The sequence below is a fragment of the Alligator sinensis genome, unplaced genomic scaffold (genome assembly GCF_000455745.1).
Source record: "Alligator sinensis unplaced genomic scaffold, ASM45574v1 scaffold199_1, whole genome shotgun sequence".
Classification (NCBI taxonomy): Eukaryota; Metazoa; Chordata; order Crocodylia; family Alligatoridae; genus Alligator; species Alligator sinensis.
The window spans coordinates 2001241-2020165 of record NW_005842008.1 but is presented as its reverse complement, the minus strand read 5'-3'; the positions used below and the strand labels follow the sequence as shown (position 1 = coordinate 2020165).

General features: G+C 42.5%; 1 protein-coding gene across 1 annotated transcript in view; it reads left to right on the top strand.

Annotated features, from left to right (window-relative positions):
• Positions 1-18925, top strand: part of BCAR3 (BCAR3, NSP family adaptor protein) — a 167854-nt gene that overhangs the window by 15273 nt on the left and 133656 nt on the right. Inside the window, exon 2 of the mRNA XM_025201914.1 lies at positions 14510-14633. Within this exon, the coding sequence (XP_025057699.1) occupies positions 14544-14633 (90 nt within the window). The 5' untranslated portion in view covers positions 14510-14543. The remainder of the gene's footprint in view (positions 1-14509; positions 14634-18925) is intronic.

Sequence of the window (18925 nt, the reverse complement as noted above, 5' to 3'; positions counted from 1 at the left end):
CCCGCCACTTTTTCCTGCCTATGCAGGGGGTCGGACTCGATTGAGGTCCCTTCTGGCCCTAACATCTATGAATCTAAGATGCATGGCTGAGAAGGGGCCTAGGGCAGCACAACCCTGGCCAGTCCCCTGCCATCCTCCTGGAGGCCCGTGTGCAGCAGCTACTGACAGTGCCAGTGCCAGAGCTGCAGAGCCCCATGCAGCTGTTTGCAGCCTCCCAACTGCCTGCAGGCAGGCAGGGAGTCTAATAGTGCTAGCCCAGGCAGGGGGTATCCAACCACCCCCTTCCTTGCAAGGAGCCCCAGGTCTGAGCCAAACCCCACTTCATTGGTTCCAGAAAGGGGGGCCACCAGGGCAAGTAAGTGGAGTGGAAGGACCAAACTACTTTCTCCAGGTCCTCTGTGCAACCCACAGCCCTCTGGCAGCCACAGGGTAGGGGGCAGAGGTGAGATGGAGCCTCTGAGCTTCAGGACAGCTCTTCTTTTAGGTGCCACAAGGCAGGAAAATGGAGAGCTCATGCCCCATCCTTCTCCCACCCAGAGGCTAGTCCCCACCAAGGAGAACGGCCAGGACTAGAGCTGCTGATCCCTGCAAGAGGCGGTGGGTGGTCAGGCTGCAAGCAGTTGCACAGGGCTCTGCAGCCCTGGCACCAGCTCTGTGGTGGCAGCTATTGCATGCGTGCCTCTTGGCAGACAGCGGGGGATGGGATGGGGTTGTGCAGATCCAGACCCTTTCCCTGCCATTTACCTCGAGGTGCTCATACAGCCACCACTGCCACAGAGCTGATGCCAGGGCTGTGGAGCCCCATGCAGCTGCTTGCAGCCTCCCAGCTGTCTGCTACAGCTGGCCCAGGCTCTGGGCAGCTACTGCCTGCTATGAGCAGCCTGGGCTCCATGTTTGGCAGCAACTGCCCAGAGCCCAGGCTGGCTGTGGCGTGCCAAAGAAAATGGCTTTGTATGCCATGTTCCGGCATGCATGCCAGGGGCTGCCAATCCCTGTCCTAATATATGGTAGTCAGGCCTGAATTGTGCTTTCAGTGCTTGGGGCTAGAAATACTGGATGCGAGTAGGCCTGTGGAAATCCATGAAACTGGAAATGCTAACATGGATAAAGTTAATATGTATTTACAAAAGTACTGGTCAGAAGAATCCAGGACTTCAAAGCTTATTAACTTCCTTGATTATCCATTTTGGCCCCAGTTAATTCTGACAGTTCGAATTAGGGCAGTTCCATTGTACAAGGGACAAGGGGAGCAGAGCCTATTGCCCAGATCCCAGAGCAATAAAATGGCCCATTAGGCTTCAGGGATGGATGCAGAGGGGGCAGTTGTATGGACACCCCTCGCCCCCACTTTCAGTCAGCACTGCAGGATCAGCAGTCCAGGGCTTTTTTTAAGTCCACAAAAGAAGTAAGAATTCTTCCCCTTTCTCCTACATGGCTCATCCCATTCTCTTTCATTTGCTGCCCTTGCCCCTCACTGCCACTGCCCCTGCTGACCCAGGGCAGGGGGCCTCCACAGCTGTTCCTGTCCTGCTTCAGCTGGGCTCCATGGCAAGCTGGGCTCAGGTTAGGACGACAGCAATGGCATGTGGGTTCCTCCTCTCTGCCTGGTCCCCCCAGGTGTTCCCTGCCAACTTGGAAGCTGGCATAGGGAAGGGAACCTGCCTGCCACCTCCACTACTATCTCCAGCCAATTCCAGCTCCCCACTCAGCCCAGCTTGAGTGGGCCAAAAAGACCAGTTCTGGAGCCTTCCCCTCTCCTTAAGTTGACCATAATGAGATCCCAGACAACCAGGACTCTCATCCCTAACATCCAGGACACCTCCCCTCCTTCCCTCTGTGATCTCACAAGCCAGCAGGGGGCTAGTCCCCATCTGAGCAGGTAGCCATGCCTGCCTGCTGCTTGCAAGCTGGGTCACACTGCTCCAACTCCCTGCCCTGCACCCCTGTGTTTCTAGGATGCCCATTATAATTCTCTTCAGCCAGCCAGGATTGGCCTCTTAAATCTGGGACTGTCTCAGCTAAACCTGGACATATGGTCATCCTACCCCTCCTGCCCCCAGGCTAGCCAGGGACAGTGGCAGGTACAGAAGAATGGAGCGGAGGGACATGTTGCGCTGAGCACAGAGAAGAAAGAAGAGGGGACCAAGAGGAAGGAAGAGAGATTCTTACTTGATTGGGGGATTTTAAAAAGTCCCCCACTGCAGTATGGTTTGCCTGCCTGGTAGAGGGGAGGGAGCCAGGAGCAGGGGTACCAGTAGCTGCTCCCCTTTATAAAATCTTGGATCTACCCATGTTAGGCTTAATTGCATCACATCAACAGAGTAGAAGTGCAGGTCATCTAAAGTGCTGGTAAGGGGAGAAAGGATCTCATACCTTAGCCCGTGCCTTGTTCAGGAAGCAGCATTTGATGTGCTCCAGGTAATAGGGGTGTTTTGGGACAAGTGAGGAACTGAAGTGTGGCCAAAAAGTGGATCCATTAGCAGTTTCATGACAGAAGGGTTTTGGTGTGTGCTGCAGTAGTAAATGTGGAACAGCTTGAGGAGGATAACTCTTTATCCTTTCGATCTCAGGAAAATTCCCAGTGTCCAAACCAGCTGCTTGCACTGTGCCCTCAGACCACAGTTTGACCATACCAAAAACATTATTGTCTGTATTCCTGTGGCTGCTGTGGGTGCTTGCATAGACTGAAATTCTAGAGAGAGCAAATGACAATTTAGATAAAATAATCCTGATAATTTTATTTGATTTTTATCAATCAGAAATGCTTCTAGCCCTGGACAGCTCTGAGCAATAAATAATATGTTGCTTCATTGACTTGAGTAGTTGGCAATATTTGTCACTTTGCAGGATTTCTGCTGTTACAATAAAACGTGGTCTCTGGCAGGTATTAAAATATTGGCATCTTTGGGATCTGAGGAATTTTATACGCCATCCAAAACACTGACTATCCTGCCATGCATGTATGGCATGACAGAACGCGCGATGTTTGGGATGGGGCATAAAATTCCCCAGATCCCAATTGCACAACTGTAGGGCTGCAACCAGCCTGATTCTGAAAAACAGGTGGGGGTAGCTCTGTCCTGGATCCTGGGGATGCCCCATGCCTAATCCCAACATTCAGCTGAGCATCAAGATCAGGCATAGGCAGCTCTGGGTACCAGTTCAGGAATTGGTAGCTGACTCAGCCTGATCCCAGGGATCACGCTGGAGGTACCCCTGGGATCTGGGCCAGTGCCAATAATCAAGTGATTGTCAGTATTGGCGCCAGACAGCCCAGGGCTGATTAGAACAGATTTCAGATTATTGTTGGCACTGGCCTCAGACAGCCCTGGGTCTGATCTTCAGTGTGGGCTGCAGCAGCCCTATCTGAAACATCACATATGCTGCAATTTAGTTTAAGGTACTAAACAAACCAGTCACAAAAATGTTCTAAATTATATGTGGAACACCTTTGTGACTGGTTTTCTATTTTATGGCAACATAAATTGGCTGAACATATGGCATGTTGTAATTCATGGTTCAATTGGCGTATTAATTGCATCATAAATGTAATATCTTTCAGGGGTTGATGAGTCAGATTTCTTTGGTGCAATCCTGTTTTTCTAAGGTCCTGTTCCCCTAAGCTGAGTAAAAATAAATAGCAGCAGGTAGTTTCCTTGCTCTTAAATTTCCAAGTCTGTCCCTTCAGTCACTTCTGCAGGGCCTCTGCATGAAGGTCTGGACACTGAATTGTCCTATCAGTGCTAGATGTGGTCCTTTAAGGTCAGAGTTGAGACATGATAGCATTATGACATGGAGAAAGTTGCACTGCTATTAAATAAAGGAAGTCCTTCAAGGGTAAGCAGCACTTCACAACATTCACTTCAAGAAAATATAAATGGGGAGCTGCTATTACCTCCCTCTAAGTAAATGTGCATTATTAGCATTAGGTATGGGCTTGCTGCCAATGGAAGTGCCTGAGATTCAAGCCCAGCATAGGACAGAGTGGTTCAGAGTGTTACTGACTCTACTTCATGATTACATTTGGAAAATACAAGAGTATAGAAAGCCAACAGGCATTTTTTATATAGCCAAATTCTTCAGGTACAACAGTATGAATAGGTGTTAAGGCATATACTTCTAATTAAGTATACCTTTAATTTTAAGTTGCAAGCAAGCTTGCTGATTAAGCACATAGTTAAATACTGAATGGCAGTTTGTAGGAACTTATCATTATATAAACTTTGTCCAAAATAAGGTATGCAAGTTGAGCTATGATTCATGCTGGTGTTTCTTTGCAGTTTGTGAATAGGTTTGCTAAATACCAGACTGAGCTGAACAGTCAAGTTTGTAGGAACAATTTAAAGGCTAGTCTGTCCACAATAGCTATGCTAATGGATTCTTTTCAAAGGACTTAGGGGTTTCCTTTTCTGCATGAGACCTTCCAAACAATTTGTCAGAATGCTGGTTTGTGATACCTGATTATGGCAATTTAGAACAATGATTTGAACAAATGAACTGTGAAGTAAATGTGAGGATTAAAATGTGAGAATATGGTCACTGCCAAGCTGCTCAGTAAATCATTTGAAATTGCATATTCCTACATGTAAACTGGCTCAGCTTTGTCTGTTCTAAGCTATTGTTGCAAAAACCACTTGTCTCTGTTCAGACTGAAGAGCATATGTAATGTCTGTGACAGGTTGAGCCTTTGGAAATGCAACTGGTTAAACAGAGTAGTCTGTTCAGATAAATACTGGGGATTCATTCACATGGAAATCATTCCTGGAACAGGGCTGATAATAAGCATGACTAGAAAGAGGAAACAAAGAGGAGCTACAGACATGATAGAGAGCTAAATTCTCAGCATAAATAAATTGACATAGCTCCCTAGATACAATGGATCTATGCCAGTATTTTTTAAATAAAAGCTTACAGAAAATTACCTGAGCAATTTTAAAATGTCATATATTTTTTCTTAAACTGAATAATATAGCCCTAGGCCCCCTAGCATATTAGTAAAGTTCTATTTTTTTTAACTGGATAAAAAATGTGTTGTGTTCTATATGATGATGCACCACACCATCTGCAGTCCCCATTTCAAAATCCTAGATTTGCCCATGACCAAAACCTTGTGTCTGAAACACTTTTCACACAATTACAAGGCTTCTCTCAATCAGCTCAGTATGAGAGTTACCTGCCTCTGTAAATTACAGTGCTTTTTATTTGTATGGATTGATGACCTCTTTCCATGTGTTCAACCTAAACCTTCCTTTCTCAGCTTGATAGAGGATATACTTAGGGGCAAACAATATATTCTTGACTGGCCTGATAAACAGCAGACAGGCTAAAAGAAGTCTTGTCTCCGTTATGTACATGCTCTGGTTGTTCCCATCTACTTACTATCTGTGATCTTCAGTTGAATGTATGCCCAACTCTTCCTTTGCAGTATTGCATGGAGTCTTGCCTGGATGCAAAGGAGCATTTCAAAGATGCCCTGTGTTACTCCCTCCTGAGAAGTTAGTCAAACTTCAGGTGCATCTTTGATTTCCCTGACCAGTGCCATCATTTGTTACATTTTGGTTCCATACAAATTACCACTTTTCTCTGATCCTACCAGTTCAAATTTTCTCTCATTTGAATAGAGCCCACTCTAAAATCAGTGTTACCCCTTTTGACCCAAGCAGTTAGCCAAAAATGTAGGGTCTTGCTGATTGTTCCAGTCTGAAGGAAAAACTGGTAGAGTCAAGTATCTCTGATGCACCTGCAAACACTGTTTGTCTCCTCTTTCCCAGGAAGTAAAGTATGGGCATTACCTACAATAAGAGACTGATGTATCTGTCTGTGCTACGTTGCAGTGCCCCCCTTCATTAAACTGTATGTGTATGATCCCTGTTTCATTATTTAAACTGAAAGAAAATCCCAGGGTTGAAAGTTACTTGCCTCAAATGGCCTACCACTGGCACAGATCGGCCTCATGCCTCTGATTCATTACCAGAGTTTCTTGTTTGGATGACTTTGTTAGTGACACTCTGTGAAAGGGTTTGGCAACCCCTGGCATATGCGCCAGAGCATGGCACATGAAGGCATTTTGCTTGGCACACGCGCCTCAGAGCAGACAGTGAGGAAGGGGCCAGGGCTGCAGTGTCACAACAAGGATCAGGCCCCTCGTGGCTCCTCTGCTGTCTGTCCCTGGCATGCCAATATCTTACCAGTTGAGGATGGGGTGTTTTTGGTACTCTAAAACATTGCTAACCCCTGCTCTGTATTTCCTTGAAGGACAATCAGTATTTGTTTCAGTGGTAATGCCAACGATGACAAACCTGTCATGTTGTACAGTTAAGCACAAGTGGTGGTATCAATTTTTATCTTCCTTTCCCATTCAATAAACTGTCTGAGAGAAAGAAAAAAAGAAGAAATGTGATTCAGCTTCTACTGAAAAATCAGTATTGTTGTGTTAGGAGATGGTAGTATCTCCCAAAAGTGGCACCATAAGCAGCTTTTTTATTTTTTAACTTCATATCCATCCAAAATCTGTCCTGAACATAAGTCTGTGAACTGGCTAATTTTACTGCTCTTGTATATACATCGCTGACATTTATTCCAAGTTTATATACAGACTCTATAAATCCAGGGTGCTGAATAGCTGAAGGAGTGACATATTAACTAGGGCGGGTGACAGGAGCAATCACCCTGGGTGTTCAAAAGGAAGCAAAAAAAATCTGTTTTTGCAGCAGCCATGCAATTGTGATCACAGCTCCACTGGCAAACAGAAGTCACCACCGTCCTTCTGTGCAGCAGTCACCTGGATCACCCACATTCTTATACTGCTGAGCTGAAGTGTTATTATTTTGTTTCTGTGAATCTCTTTGGTACTTCAGTTATGGTCCATCTCCAGCTGTAAAGCATGAGATCTCAATTTTCTCTCATTCTTTTATGACAGAGGTACAAGCAGATGGCTATCCTGGAGGCCTGGCCTTACATATTCCAAGTCCCTTTCCATACTGAATTTCAATGGCAGGCTCATATGCCCCCTTACTTTTAGGAACTTCAGGAGTTTTTTGTGGCTGCACGTTTTAACAATGCTAATGTAGGTGTTTGGATTCATTGCAACTATTTGTTTATGAAAATTATTTTTTGCACCTAACTGAATATTGTGTTGCATGGAAATGATCTTTATTTAGAATCTAAATATTTCCCTAGCATGTAGTCTAAATCTGACTGGCTTTTGTCAAAGGTCTTTTGTCAAAGGCCCCTGAGCATGGTGCTATGTGAGCTTAAAACATACATTAGAGCACTCACAAAATGGCTGTCTAAATCACTTCTCCAGGCAAAATAGTTTACAGTGTGATCAGCTAAGAAAACAGCCATCAATCAGTGTTGTTATTTAATACTTGTACATGGCAGCAGTTCCCTTGCTACTGTTAGGAAGAATAGACATGAGGCCTGATTTTTTAAACATGCTGAGTTTATACAGCTTTCATTGATTCCAGTGAGAGATGAAGGTGATCAATGCTTTTGAAAAATCAAGACAATGGAGCCTGCTTTAACATACTCTGTATTCTAGGTATCAGTCAGGATTGGCACAATCCCCACTCGTGTTTGATTCAAGGTAGCTAATCAGGAAGATATGCAAAGTTTAGTTGGTTCAAAACTTTTAATTCTTGTCTATATGGCTGTCCAATAAGCCCTTCTTAGTAATAAATTGATATGTATGTATTATAGCCAAAAGCCAGTGGTAATCGGGGAGTAGGGTATAACAGTCTGAAACTGACAAAGTTGAAAGTGTACGGTATGAAAAGCAAGCACTCCCTAGTCTGGCTATGAATATTTAAAAATATGATGTGGACTGGCTTCTGCCATGAAACATGAGGTCAAATCCTGGCTTCAAAGAATTTGGTGGGAGTTTGCAGTGCTCCCTTAAAATGTGGTTACCTTCAAAGAAGCCATATGACAGCCCTTCTCTCCCCATTCCCATGTACAGAGTAAAATATGAGGTATAACATGATTTTTGTAGTCTATAAGATATAGTTCATCACCCACTAATTTTGAATTTCCTTATCTAGGTTTCTTTTCAAACTATAACTGTACACGTCCCAAGAATGGCAGTGAAGTTAAGCTTACTCTTACAACAACTTAATTAGGAATCTGATATTATGTATCAGTTGTCCTGACACTGACATGTAACAAGATAGCATTACTTCATCATCATCTCTTGGTACTATTGGGAATTGGTAGCAGAAGAAGGGATAGAGTCATCTGGACACTCTCAAGACATTCAAATAGAACAACTGGCATTGGATAGCTGCACACCTACTGTGCTTTTGCTCCACTTCCATGTCTGTCTGTGTGCCTGCAGGTACTTCACTTGGTTTTTTTAGGACCTTCTTTTCCTGACAATATCCAGAAAATGATGTAAGATAGACACCAAATGAAAGCTGAGTAAGCTGTGACACCTTTCTGGAAACACCCTCTCTCAGCTAACTGCTACAAAAAAGAAATGAAATAACAGGCTGACTTCTTTACAGTAATCTCATTTCACATAAGCAGCCAAACAGCTATCATATAATAGCTAATATTAATGTAGGTCATTACTAATGTAAACCAGATCGTAATCAACTATCTTGATTCAGAAAGCTCTATAATCACATATGTGATGATGACAAATACTACAACAATTTCCATGTTAGGATCTATGTGGAATTATACATTTAATTAGGAATTATACATTTGCTAACATTACTTTATGAGCCAATGAAATAATGTCATTCCCATTTTACAAGTGAGTAATTTTGTAGAGGTATTGAATGATCAGTTCAACAAGCACATGTCTAATAGCAGTAATACAGGCTGGAACTCACTGACTAATTTTACTGCGTCACAAAAAAACCCTCCCACTAAATAAGCAGGAAATAAAACCAAGCACAAAAGCAGCATAAATGGCCTCCTATATTCTGGGGGACAGCATCTAAACACTCTGCCATACCTACAGGCAGTTCCAGTCAGGAGCAAGAATGGTTGAGGATGAGCTCTGGAAGAAGTGACTGATGAGTAATGACCACACAAGAGGGATATATTACTAGCTATATTTGCTATTCATCTGTAATAGTACTAACAATATGCTCCATGCTTTCCAGACAGTCAAGGAAATCCAGTTCCTATCCATAAAGAGCAAACACAGATATAGAGACCAGGAGTCCTCAAACCATGGCATTCCATTTCACACAACTTGCATTGAATCTTCTGTTCCCCAGTAGATTCCTTGCCACTGAAATGGCAGGGTACTGGTGACTCCTTGTCTCTCCTGCTCTCTATCTTCAATGTGAGTAAATGTTTGTTCATAGGGTGCTTTGTGGATGGGGCACTGGGGGAAAATGAGTCATTTTGTGGACCCTTAGACAAGTTAGTCTTCTGTGAACATAGAGGACTGGATTTAATGGTCTTGGAGGCCCCTTCCAGCCCTATGTTTGTATGTCATGGACACATGCAGAGTTTAGAAGACACAATATGGGTGCTGCCAAATTCCCTCCCATGCCTCTAGTACTGGTCACACATTTCCTCGTGGGTGTAATACTCAGTAACTAGCAGATTCCAAGCCACTATATTTATCTATGCTGATATTTTTGATCAAGTAAGATGTAATTAAATGAATTACACGTACTCAGCAAGGCTTCCACTAACAGTGCTCCTAATCTTCTGAAATCAAAAAAGTGAAAACATGAACTGGAAAAGAATAACAGAAAACTCCCCCCTGGGGACAGGATGGGGAGTTCAATCTCTTACCTGCCATGGTGGGTGCAGAGCACAGCCTTCTTCCAGGCATTCTCCATTACAGCTCCATTACTTACCAGTCTTACTGCTTTCCCCTGTCCTAGAGTCTGAACAAGGGAAAAGCTGTTCTCCAAGCTCTGAATACCTAGTAGGGTCCCTGCACCCAGAGAACAATAGATTTGGTAAAACAGAACTTGTTAAGGATGACAGTTGCATCATGCAATTATCAAATACAGTAGGCAGGAACAAGATGAGAAAGACAGTAGTTTTTAGTTACAGGGATGGAGAAAGAGGAAAAGCTTGCACAGAATTCAATAAAAGGTAAACAGCAGGCAGAAATACTTTTTATAAAATAACTAGATTGAAAGGCATTAACCTAGCATGTTGAAAATAGTGAGATTTGGTATCCTGTTGTAAAGCCACTATGTTCTTTTTTGTATTAGAATTTGCTTTTATTTAACATAGGTGAAAATTAATAACAAAGCAAATGCAGCTGGTTTATTTATCACTTTTTATTGTTCAAAGTGTGCTTTGCTCTCTGTAAATCATGGGATTCCTTCACTCCTGGTATTCAACTTCTCTTTATTGTAGGGTGAAAAGGACAATGACTCTGAAACAGTTAGTCTAGATGTGTTATTACTAAATATTAGAACAGTATTTGAGAGATTCAGAAAGACATAACCAACTTAGTTTAATCTTAGTTAGACAAAGTTGGGAAATTAGATTGATCATTTAGCTAACTGGACTCTTAAAATGGAGAGAGCAAAGTTACAGGGCTGAACATAAAAATGGTATGAACACAACACAGAAATTGTTAAGGATGACAGTTACATCATGCAATCATCAAATACAAGAGGCAAGAACAAGATGGGAAAGTCTTCTTAAGGTTTACCAGCATCAAAATCCTACTAGCTGGTGCTTTCTGTTAATGCCCTTTTTTCACCAGGAACTATTGTGTCTTTTCTGCAGATCATCTTACAGCTATAAACACTCATTGCAAATAGACTGATAAGGGACAGTTGAAATGCAATGTTATTGAGCTGGCTCAGTTTTTCTTCTCTTATATGAGAATGTTTTTTCTGGTCTGAACCATCTATAGAAATACCTCTTGGGATCCCCTAGTAAGTGTTGTAATGAACTGTTACTTCATCAGAGCATTCTTGAACTGCTAGTTTAATGCATTTCATTCTTTTAATTTATGCTTAAAGCACCCATATATTTGTTGTAGGTGCATGCACAATAATGAAAAGTATATAACATACCAGACAAAAGCTATAATATAATGGATGGCCTGCAACCCAGAAAGCTGCACTGATAGTATTGATCAAACCGTTCTCATATCTTACCATTCTAAACATCTTCATCCACAACCCAACCTTTTAAAGTATGCACTTGAGTATTATGAAGGTTCAGGAACCAAATGCTTGAAAAGGGATGTAGAGAAATGCATTTTACAGCCTATCTAGCTTATCTTACCAGATGTGGTACCTATGGACCAAGAACAGAAGAAGACTCCGAGTTTAGGGTCCTTTCATAGTGTAATAGTATCTTCATACCTGTGAAATGTAATCCCCCTGGCTCTCTTCCAAGATGACTATCAAGATGAAATTCTTAGTGGTGTCCAAAAAATACCGTTTTGCTGTGAAATACTCTGGCATTTCAGATAGGTTTTTCTAGCCTAAATTCTTACTAAACTTTCCCAGTAATGAGACATCTTTGTACTTTAAAGAATGCAATGTCTGCATTATGTCATGCTTTCCTTTTAGAGGGTAGGTTTTTTTGGCTTTGCAGTCTGTTGAATGTATAACTTCAGCACTGTTACAATGTTCCAAGAATTATAAGAACGTGAAACAGCTAATTTTGTTTGACAGAAAGCAATTATGGCTTCTTGCTGACCATAGTAGATCAGCCTGTGGGCAGTTTCATGTTATACATTTGGAGTAGGCAGGCAGGTTAGAACAAGTGTTTTGTTGTTGAAAAGTCACATTTCTATTGGTCTATATACAGAGTTAGTTAAAATTTTTCAGTAATGGAAAAAGATAAAAACCTTTAAAAATCTAACACAGAAATCTAAGATGTTATGACACTAGATTTGAATGCATCCTATTTACAGTCTTACTGTATATATATTTAAGAGAGCCATAACATTTTTAGGCTTCCAGTCATAGGTTTAAGTCAGATGTCAAAGTTATTCATCGCTCCATCTTCTAATAAAAGCCCATCCAGAACCCTGTAACAATTCTGTGCCAAATACACTAGTTAATTAGATGAAGTAGTGATGTTAGGAGTGTATGAAGATGCAGTAACATAGGGACACAGCCAGGCATCCAGGGCACAGGGGCAGCAGTGACTTCTGGTTGCCTAATGATAGGGATCATGCAGCTGTCTGCAGCAGCTGCTTTTTTCAGGTCCCTTCCTCAAGTCATCGCTCGGGGCACAGTTATCTCATTCGCCCCACCCTAAGTATGCCACTGGGCAGATATTACAATTATTGTGTGATTAACGTGTTAATCATGACATAAATTGCAACATGTCATATATTCATTTAATTTATGGTACAGCACATCTTGGGTTGATGCCAACAATCAGATGATTATCAGCATTAGGATTAAGACTGCCCCAGGTTTTGAACCTGCTCAGGGGTATCCCAGGCTTATGCTGACAATCAGCTAATTGTCAGGCATTGGGCCTGGGACAGCCCCTCAAACCAGGCCTATGACTGCCCTGGGCTAATGCTGATAATCAGCTGATGATTGGCATCATCCCTCCAGCCCAATTCCCAGGATTGGGTTGGGGACAGCCCTGGGACCCGGTTTGGCTATAGCAGTGTCATGATTGGTATCTGAAGAATGTTATGCCCTATGAAATCTATCCCAGATATTGTGCATCCTTCAGTGCACATCCAGCATAACAGGATGTACAATTTTTGGATACGGCATAAATTCCTCAGATCCCAATCATATTATTATATTAACATTTTCTAGGGGCCTATTTAATACATTTTTCTATATCTTTTAGTGCAGTTGAGTACACTGATCACAAGAAAAGACAGCACCAAGTAACTGCTAAGGGTTCTATTGCTAAGTTTGAGAACAACTAGGTTAGATTATGACTTATTAAAGTTTGAGACCATGACACAACAAGTTCACTACAGGAGTGATAATAACTGGAGGCTCTCTACAGAGGGCTGAGCCAGATAGAATGCCATTTTGGATGCTGATGAGGAAAGAGTGCTCCTGAGTAGAATATTTATTTTTGACAAACAGTTGTTTTGCCAAAATGCATTTTGGCTGGAAAAAATGGAAATGTTGTCAAACAGTTCACTCTAGCATTACTGAAATATGTTAGTTTGATCTTTTTGGAGTAGATAAAGCTGACTTAGGTGCTGTTCACACAACTGAAGAGGAGAGTGATGCTCCCTGATATAATAGAAAGAGCTGAACACTCCATGTGGAAGCCCATGATTCAAATTCCACCTATGTCCAGAATAGGGACTGAAGCTGAGAGATCCATCCTACCAGGAGAGTGCTATAATCATGAAGTATTTCTCTGATTCATTTAATATTTAATTACTTCTACAAAAGGAAGGACTCCAATAGAAGAGGCTCAGTGACTCACTCAAGAATATCTGACAGCCGTACTGGTTAGGACATAGTCCTGAGAGGTGGGATTATCCAAACTAACTTTAATTTCAGCCACCAAATCAAAACACAAAATCTGTTCTGATGTTTTCAGTTCAGCCACAAAACCAAAAAATCAACTATGAACTGCAGGCAGTGCAGCATAGTTGTCCCCCCAGTGGCATCCCTTAATATCCAGTGTGGGTGGTAGGTTAAAATAGCATAGCTTGTGAGCCAGCAGATAAACTAAGAAATGGGCTCTTGCATCTTGTAGCTGAGGACCAAAGCTGAGTCCTAGTTACAGGAAGAAGCCAACAAATATAAAAGTTCTTAGAAAGATTTCATTTATTGAATGTTCAAAATCAAGCTCAGCCAATGTTCTAACAGAGCCCAATTTATATGTTGTTTCCCAATTATAGGATATTCTCTAACTGACTGACTTGTCTGTGAGTCTCTGATAAACACACACCAGAAATTCCTATTCACTCTTTGTCCCTTATAAGCCACTCTGTCCCATTCACTTCCTCCACATTCATTCACATATCAGTGTCCCATTCACTATTCTCTCCCTCCCATACATTTTATCATTCAATTTACTAAACATTAAGGAGGGAATATGGCATGGTTTTTGGATGAGGATATTGAAGAACATTCTCCATGAATATAAGAACTGAGCATTTTTAGCTGATACTATAGCACTGTGGGCCTCTGTTCATTCATCTTCTAAAAAACCATGAAGGCTAAATGAAACACACAGAGCCTTTAACACACCCAGTAACATCAGAGTTACAAATGAAATAGTGAACTAAATGCAGACTTGTGGGCAGCTTCTCAATTGACATAAATTGTCACGGTCCCATTGACTTAATTTATGCCTGCTGAGAATCTGTCTGTTAACCTCAAACTATGACCATATTGATACATAATTAACTAGTAACTCTACATTAATGACCTGATCATTTGAATTTCTTTAGAATTAATAGTACTACATAATCAAAGGAGCCCATTTGCTACTGATGTGCTACCTTCAATGCTGTCAGTTTTCCACTGTTATCTATCATTCATTAACTAGCTTCACTGAATAAGCAACTATGTTGTATTTGCCTATACATGAGATCTAAAAGTTGATTTTTGTTCTGCAGTCAAAGCATCGTGAGACTAGGGAATTGACAGACGATGAAGCATTTATCGATTTCTAACTGGCTGACCCAGCTGGGACTCCCAGAATACTGCACACTCTTTGATGAGCAGTATGATGGCGTAGAGGTAAGAAAATGGATTTTCAGGAAGATTGCCATGAAAGTTTCAAATCAGACTGACACAGTTAATCTCAGAGGTAGTAGGGGAACAGTTAGAAAATAAGAAATATGAGCTTTACATTAACACACAAATCTCAGGTGAACAGCTGAATTCTGGTTAGGATTTGAGAAAGAAAGAATTCCCCAAGTAATCCTTTATTTTTAAATTGAGTTTAAAGAAGATTGAAGAGCATATAAATGAATTATGGAAAATGATTTGTTAGCTTAATGTTAGTTCCAACCTCCTGTAAATGCATAGCCTCTGAGAAAGACACAACTATGCAGGAGAACTTTAGAAAAACTGAAAAACGATCTTCACCTAACCTATTCCAAAAGAACTCACATAATTGCTGGACCATTGCAGCTACAACATTACACTTACACTATCTAGTCTCTGCAACTGGTTTTATTTTAGCCAAAAGATCAACAAACTACTATTGAAGCATATATTCCTTTTTTGCTTTGGGGTTTTAATACTCTTAGTAAATACAAATACATTTCTTAACTGAATTCTTTCAAATATAAACTATTTATCAGTACTTCTGCTGGGAACTAAAAAAAAAGATCATTCAGGATAGTGTGTAATTTTGTGTGAACACAATTAAGTCCTACATGCATCTCCATGCAGAGTTAGGGTTTAAGGTCTTGAAAGTCTGATGTGTAATGCTTTGTGTCTACTCATTCATGCTAACAACTGTTGGAGCTGATTCTATTAAATTAGTACTTCCTTGCAATGTGTATTGTTGGCTGAAAGATAAAATGATTGGGGCTTTTATTTTTCATAATTTATGGATAAATAAACTATTCTGTCTCAAATTGAAGTAATGTGATTAAGCAAGACACAAACAGGATCCTGTTTCTATAATCAGCTTCTGTAAACTGTAATGCTTATTACCAGGAATAGTCCCATTAACTACTGTGCATGGAACTACTCCTAGTAGCAGGCAATATATAGTTCTTTGCCTGATAAGCCTAAGGACAGAAAGATGAAAGCAGGGCTTTGTCTCATCTCAAACAAAAGTGGAAAGAACAAAAACACGTTTTGTAACTGTTTGCTAAAACTTATTGCAAACACAGCCACTTTGCCAAAATGCAGCAGTATAGTCTATTTGTCCTGTACTAAGCAAAGCCTCTCAGTTTGTAACACTAAATCAGTGGTTCTTAACCTTTTTTGGGCTTGAGGCACCCTTCACTGGACTCAAGGCATGCCTTCATAACTTTTGTGAATTGACTGGCAACCAATTTCAAAAACTAATTTATAGTACAGTGCTGACCTACTTACAGAGGGGCCAGATAGTGGGGTAGAGGATGGTCAGACAGGGACAAGATTGAGCCTGTACTTATCTGCTTATCTTATCACCTCTTACATATCCTCAAACCTTATATCTGGCACCCTTCAAGGGATCTGACAGGACCCTAGTGTTCCCTGGCACCCTAGTTGAGAATTGCTAAATGGTTACACTTAGGGTGCAGACAGAAGTTACATTTTTCACATGGTCTGGCCCCTGAAAGTGCTCTGCTGCCATGACCTAATGCATGTGCACAGCTGCAGTGCTTTTAAAATGGCTGATTGCATGAAAAATTAACCCTTGTCAAGTTTGTTATTAGATCAAGGTGCTCTGCTTTAGTGCACCCTAGAGAACTCGTGTTCCCTTGAGGGTTAATTTTTCATGCAGGGTCAGGGCTGTCAGCCAGGAGGGAGGGGGAAGCCAGCAGCACAGAGCTGCTAGCTTGTGTGGCCTGAACTGGAGGAGGGGTGGGAGTGTGGTACAGAGCCATCTCTCCATCACAAGCCCGCCCTGACCCCCCCCAGCTCGGGTACTGGTGGGGAGTCAAGCTGGGCCTGCAAGGTAAGAGGGCTCCATTCCCCTGCATCCCCCTTCCCCAGCTCCAGCCAGGCCTTTTGAAAATGGCAGCAGTAGCTGCTGACTGCTGTGCCCAACCTGAGCTGGAGGAGGGGGTGAAACAGAGCTCCCTTGTCTCTTGGGTGTGACCCAGCTCCCCGTAGTACTCCAGCCAGAGTAGCTTAGTGGGGGGATTATGAGGCATGGGGGCTCTGTTCCACCCCCCCCCAGCTCAGATCAGGCAAGCCAACAGCTCCATGCTGCTGGCTTCCCCCTCCCTTCTGGTTGACAGCCCTAGAGCTGAGAAGGGAGGATGAGGATGGGGAGAGGTGCAGTTGAGCAGCCTCCTTGGAGGCTGCTAGAGAGCACCTTCTGGCTGACCAAGGGCCAGTGCAGGCAGGCTTAATCCCTCTGACCCAATGGGTAAATGTCTGTTGTTCAGAAGGGGCTCTAATTTGCAGCGCTTTATGTAAAACACCATGAGTTAAAGCATGACCTGAACCCTTAGTAAAGTTAGAACAAATAGATAACATTTGTTTTTCAAATTTTAACAAATAAATGACATTATCTTGCATCTATTTGTGAATTTTAACAAGTTGTTTATGACTCTTGGCATATATTCACAGAACTTATATGTTATACTATTAAAATAAAGTTTTATAACAAAGAACTGTTACTGAACTGCATCAGACTATTTTAACATTTCTACCAATATATTAACCTGGTAACAACCACTAGAACTCCTTTTTATCCTTTGAAATTAGAGAAATCTCAAAGAGAAATAGAAAAATTTGAAAAGCATTGCTCAGTAGCCTGTTTGACTCCAGTCTTGTCTTAATGCTGCTTAGTAATGGGTAAGGGAATATCAAATGGTTAGGGCAAGGAATAGGAAGTCAGGAAACCTGTATTCTCATTCTCGTTCTGTCACTAATCTGCTGTGGCAAGTTACTTAGGCCACAGGCACTTGAGTAGGATATCCCAGGAAAATCCCAGTTGCCCTGACAAAGAAAAGGGTTGTGCCAGCCTTGTGAACTGAAGTAGATCTATCTTAATCCAAGAAAGTTTCCAATCCAGCATAGTTTTCTCCTGGGGCAACTGTATGATTGGGTTTTTGCCTTAAGGTTACCTGTTTTGTAGCAGCTTTGTTCAGGTAGCCATAGACTTAGTTATTGTGTGCCTTTGTTCACCTATCTGTAAAATGGGGCTAGGTACAGACATTCTAAAAGCCTGAGGCAGATTCAAACTGATTTACCTGGGTTTGTCTAAGCGGACTAGGTTAGCCCAGGAGCAAATAGAACACAAATTTGCCTTTTCATGGGGGAAGCACAAAGGCTGCTGATACTAGCCGGTTGGAGGTGCTGCTGCACACAACAGGTGCACAGTGCAATTGCAGGAATTGTGATTGCAGGAATCACACTGAGTGCCTGCTGCCACTGCCTGCAGTTCACCACAACTCTGAGGGGCCCAGTTCTTCCTTCTTCAGTGCACTTCTCCCACCTACCTATGGACATTGTTTAAAGATCGAAAAATACTGAGCTACAGACACCCTCCCCCCGTGGCTGACAGTTTGCCACAGGCAGGAGGTGGTGCTGGGGACAGAAACTTTGCTGGCTGGCTCTGTGACAGCCCAAAGGCAGGGTCCTCTGCATGCTCATCCAGAGCAGCCAAGCTCAGCGGAGTTCCAGCATGCCTCCCTGAAAGAAGAGGCTGGTGGGGGCCGGAAAAGGAGCCTGGGATGCTGGTGGACAGTGACCTAACATGAACTGATAGGGGATCTGGTACAGAAGTTTAATAGACAGATCTAACCTAAATTGATTAAGTCTAATACCTCATCGATCCAGGTCAATCTTAGATGAGGTTTCACTGTTTTTAAACTGGTCTGTGTGCCCTGATCTTCTGTTCTGTTTGTGCGGGCCGGGAGTGGTCCGGGCCCTTTTTCGCGCTGCGCGGGCTGTGGCCAGCAGCCTGGGCACGCTGGGTCGGAGAGAACAGGCTGGAATTAGGCACGGACGCGTAATGATTGATTTAAAGATTATTTACTTACACCGAAGATGGTCGTGGTGCAGGCAGGAAAACTTGCTTGAGTTGCGGTTACAGATAGAAAAGAAGAGAGGCGGACTAGAGTTCCTTCCCGTGAACATTCTTCTAGCCCATCCGGTTGGAGGCTCTAAACCGCGAGCCCGTCGCGCCAACCGAAGAAAGTACTCGAACTCACACGAAGTTTGCTAGGCTCCGTGGAACTTGTGCATGCAGGGAGAGGGATACGTCGAGGTTTGCGCTCGGTGACGGGGAGAGGCTAGAGGCTGATCAGGCCCCTGTTGCCTGCTTGAAATGCACTGGGTCCAATAGGTTCCGCAGCGCTTAGAGATCTTCACACAGCGTGAAGTCTCCTCCTCCTGGTGTTCGTGGAGTCCTC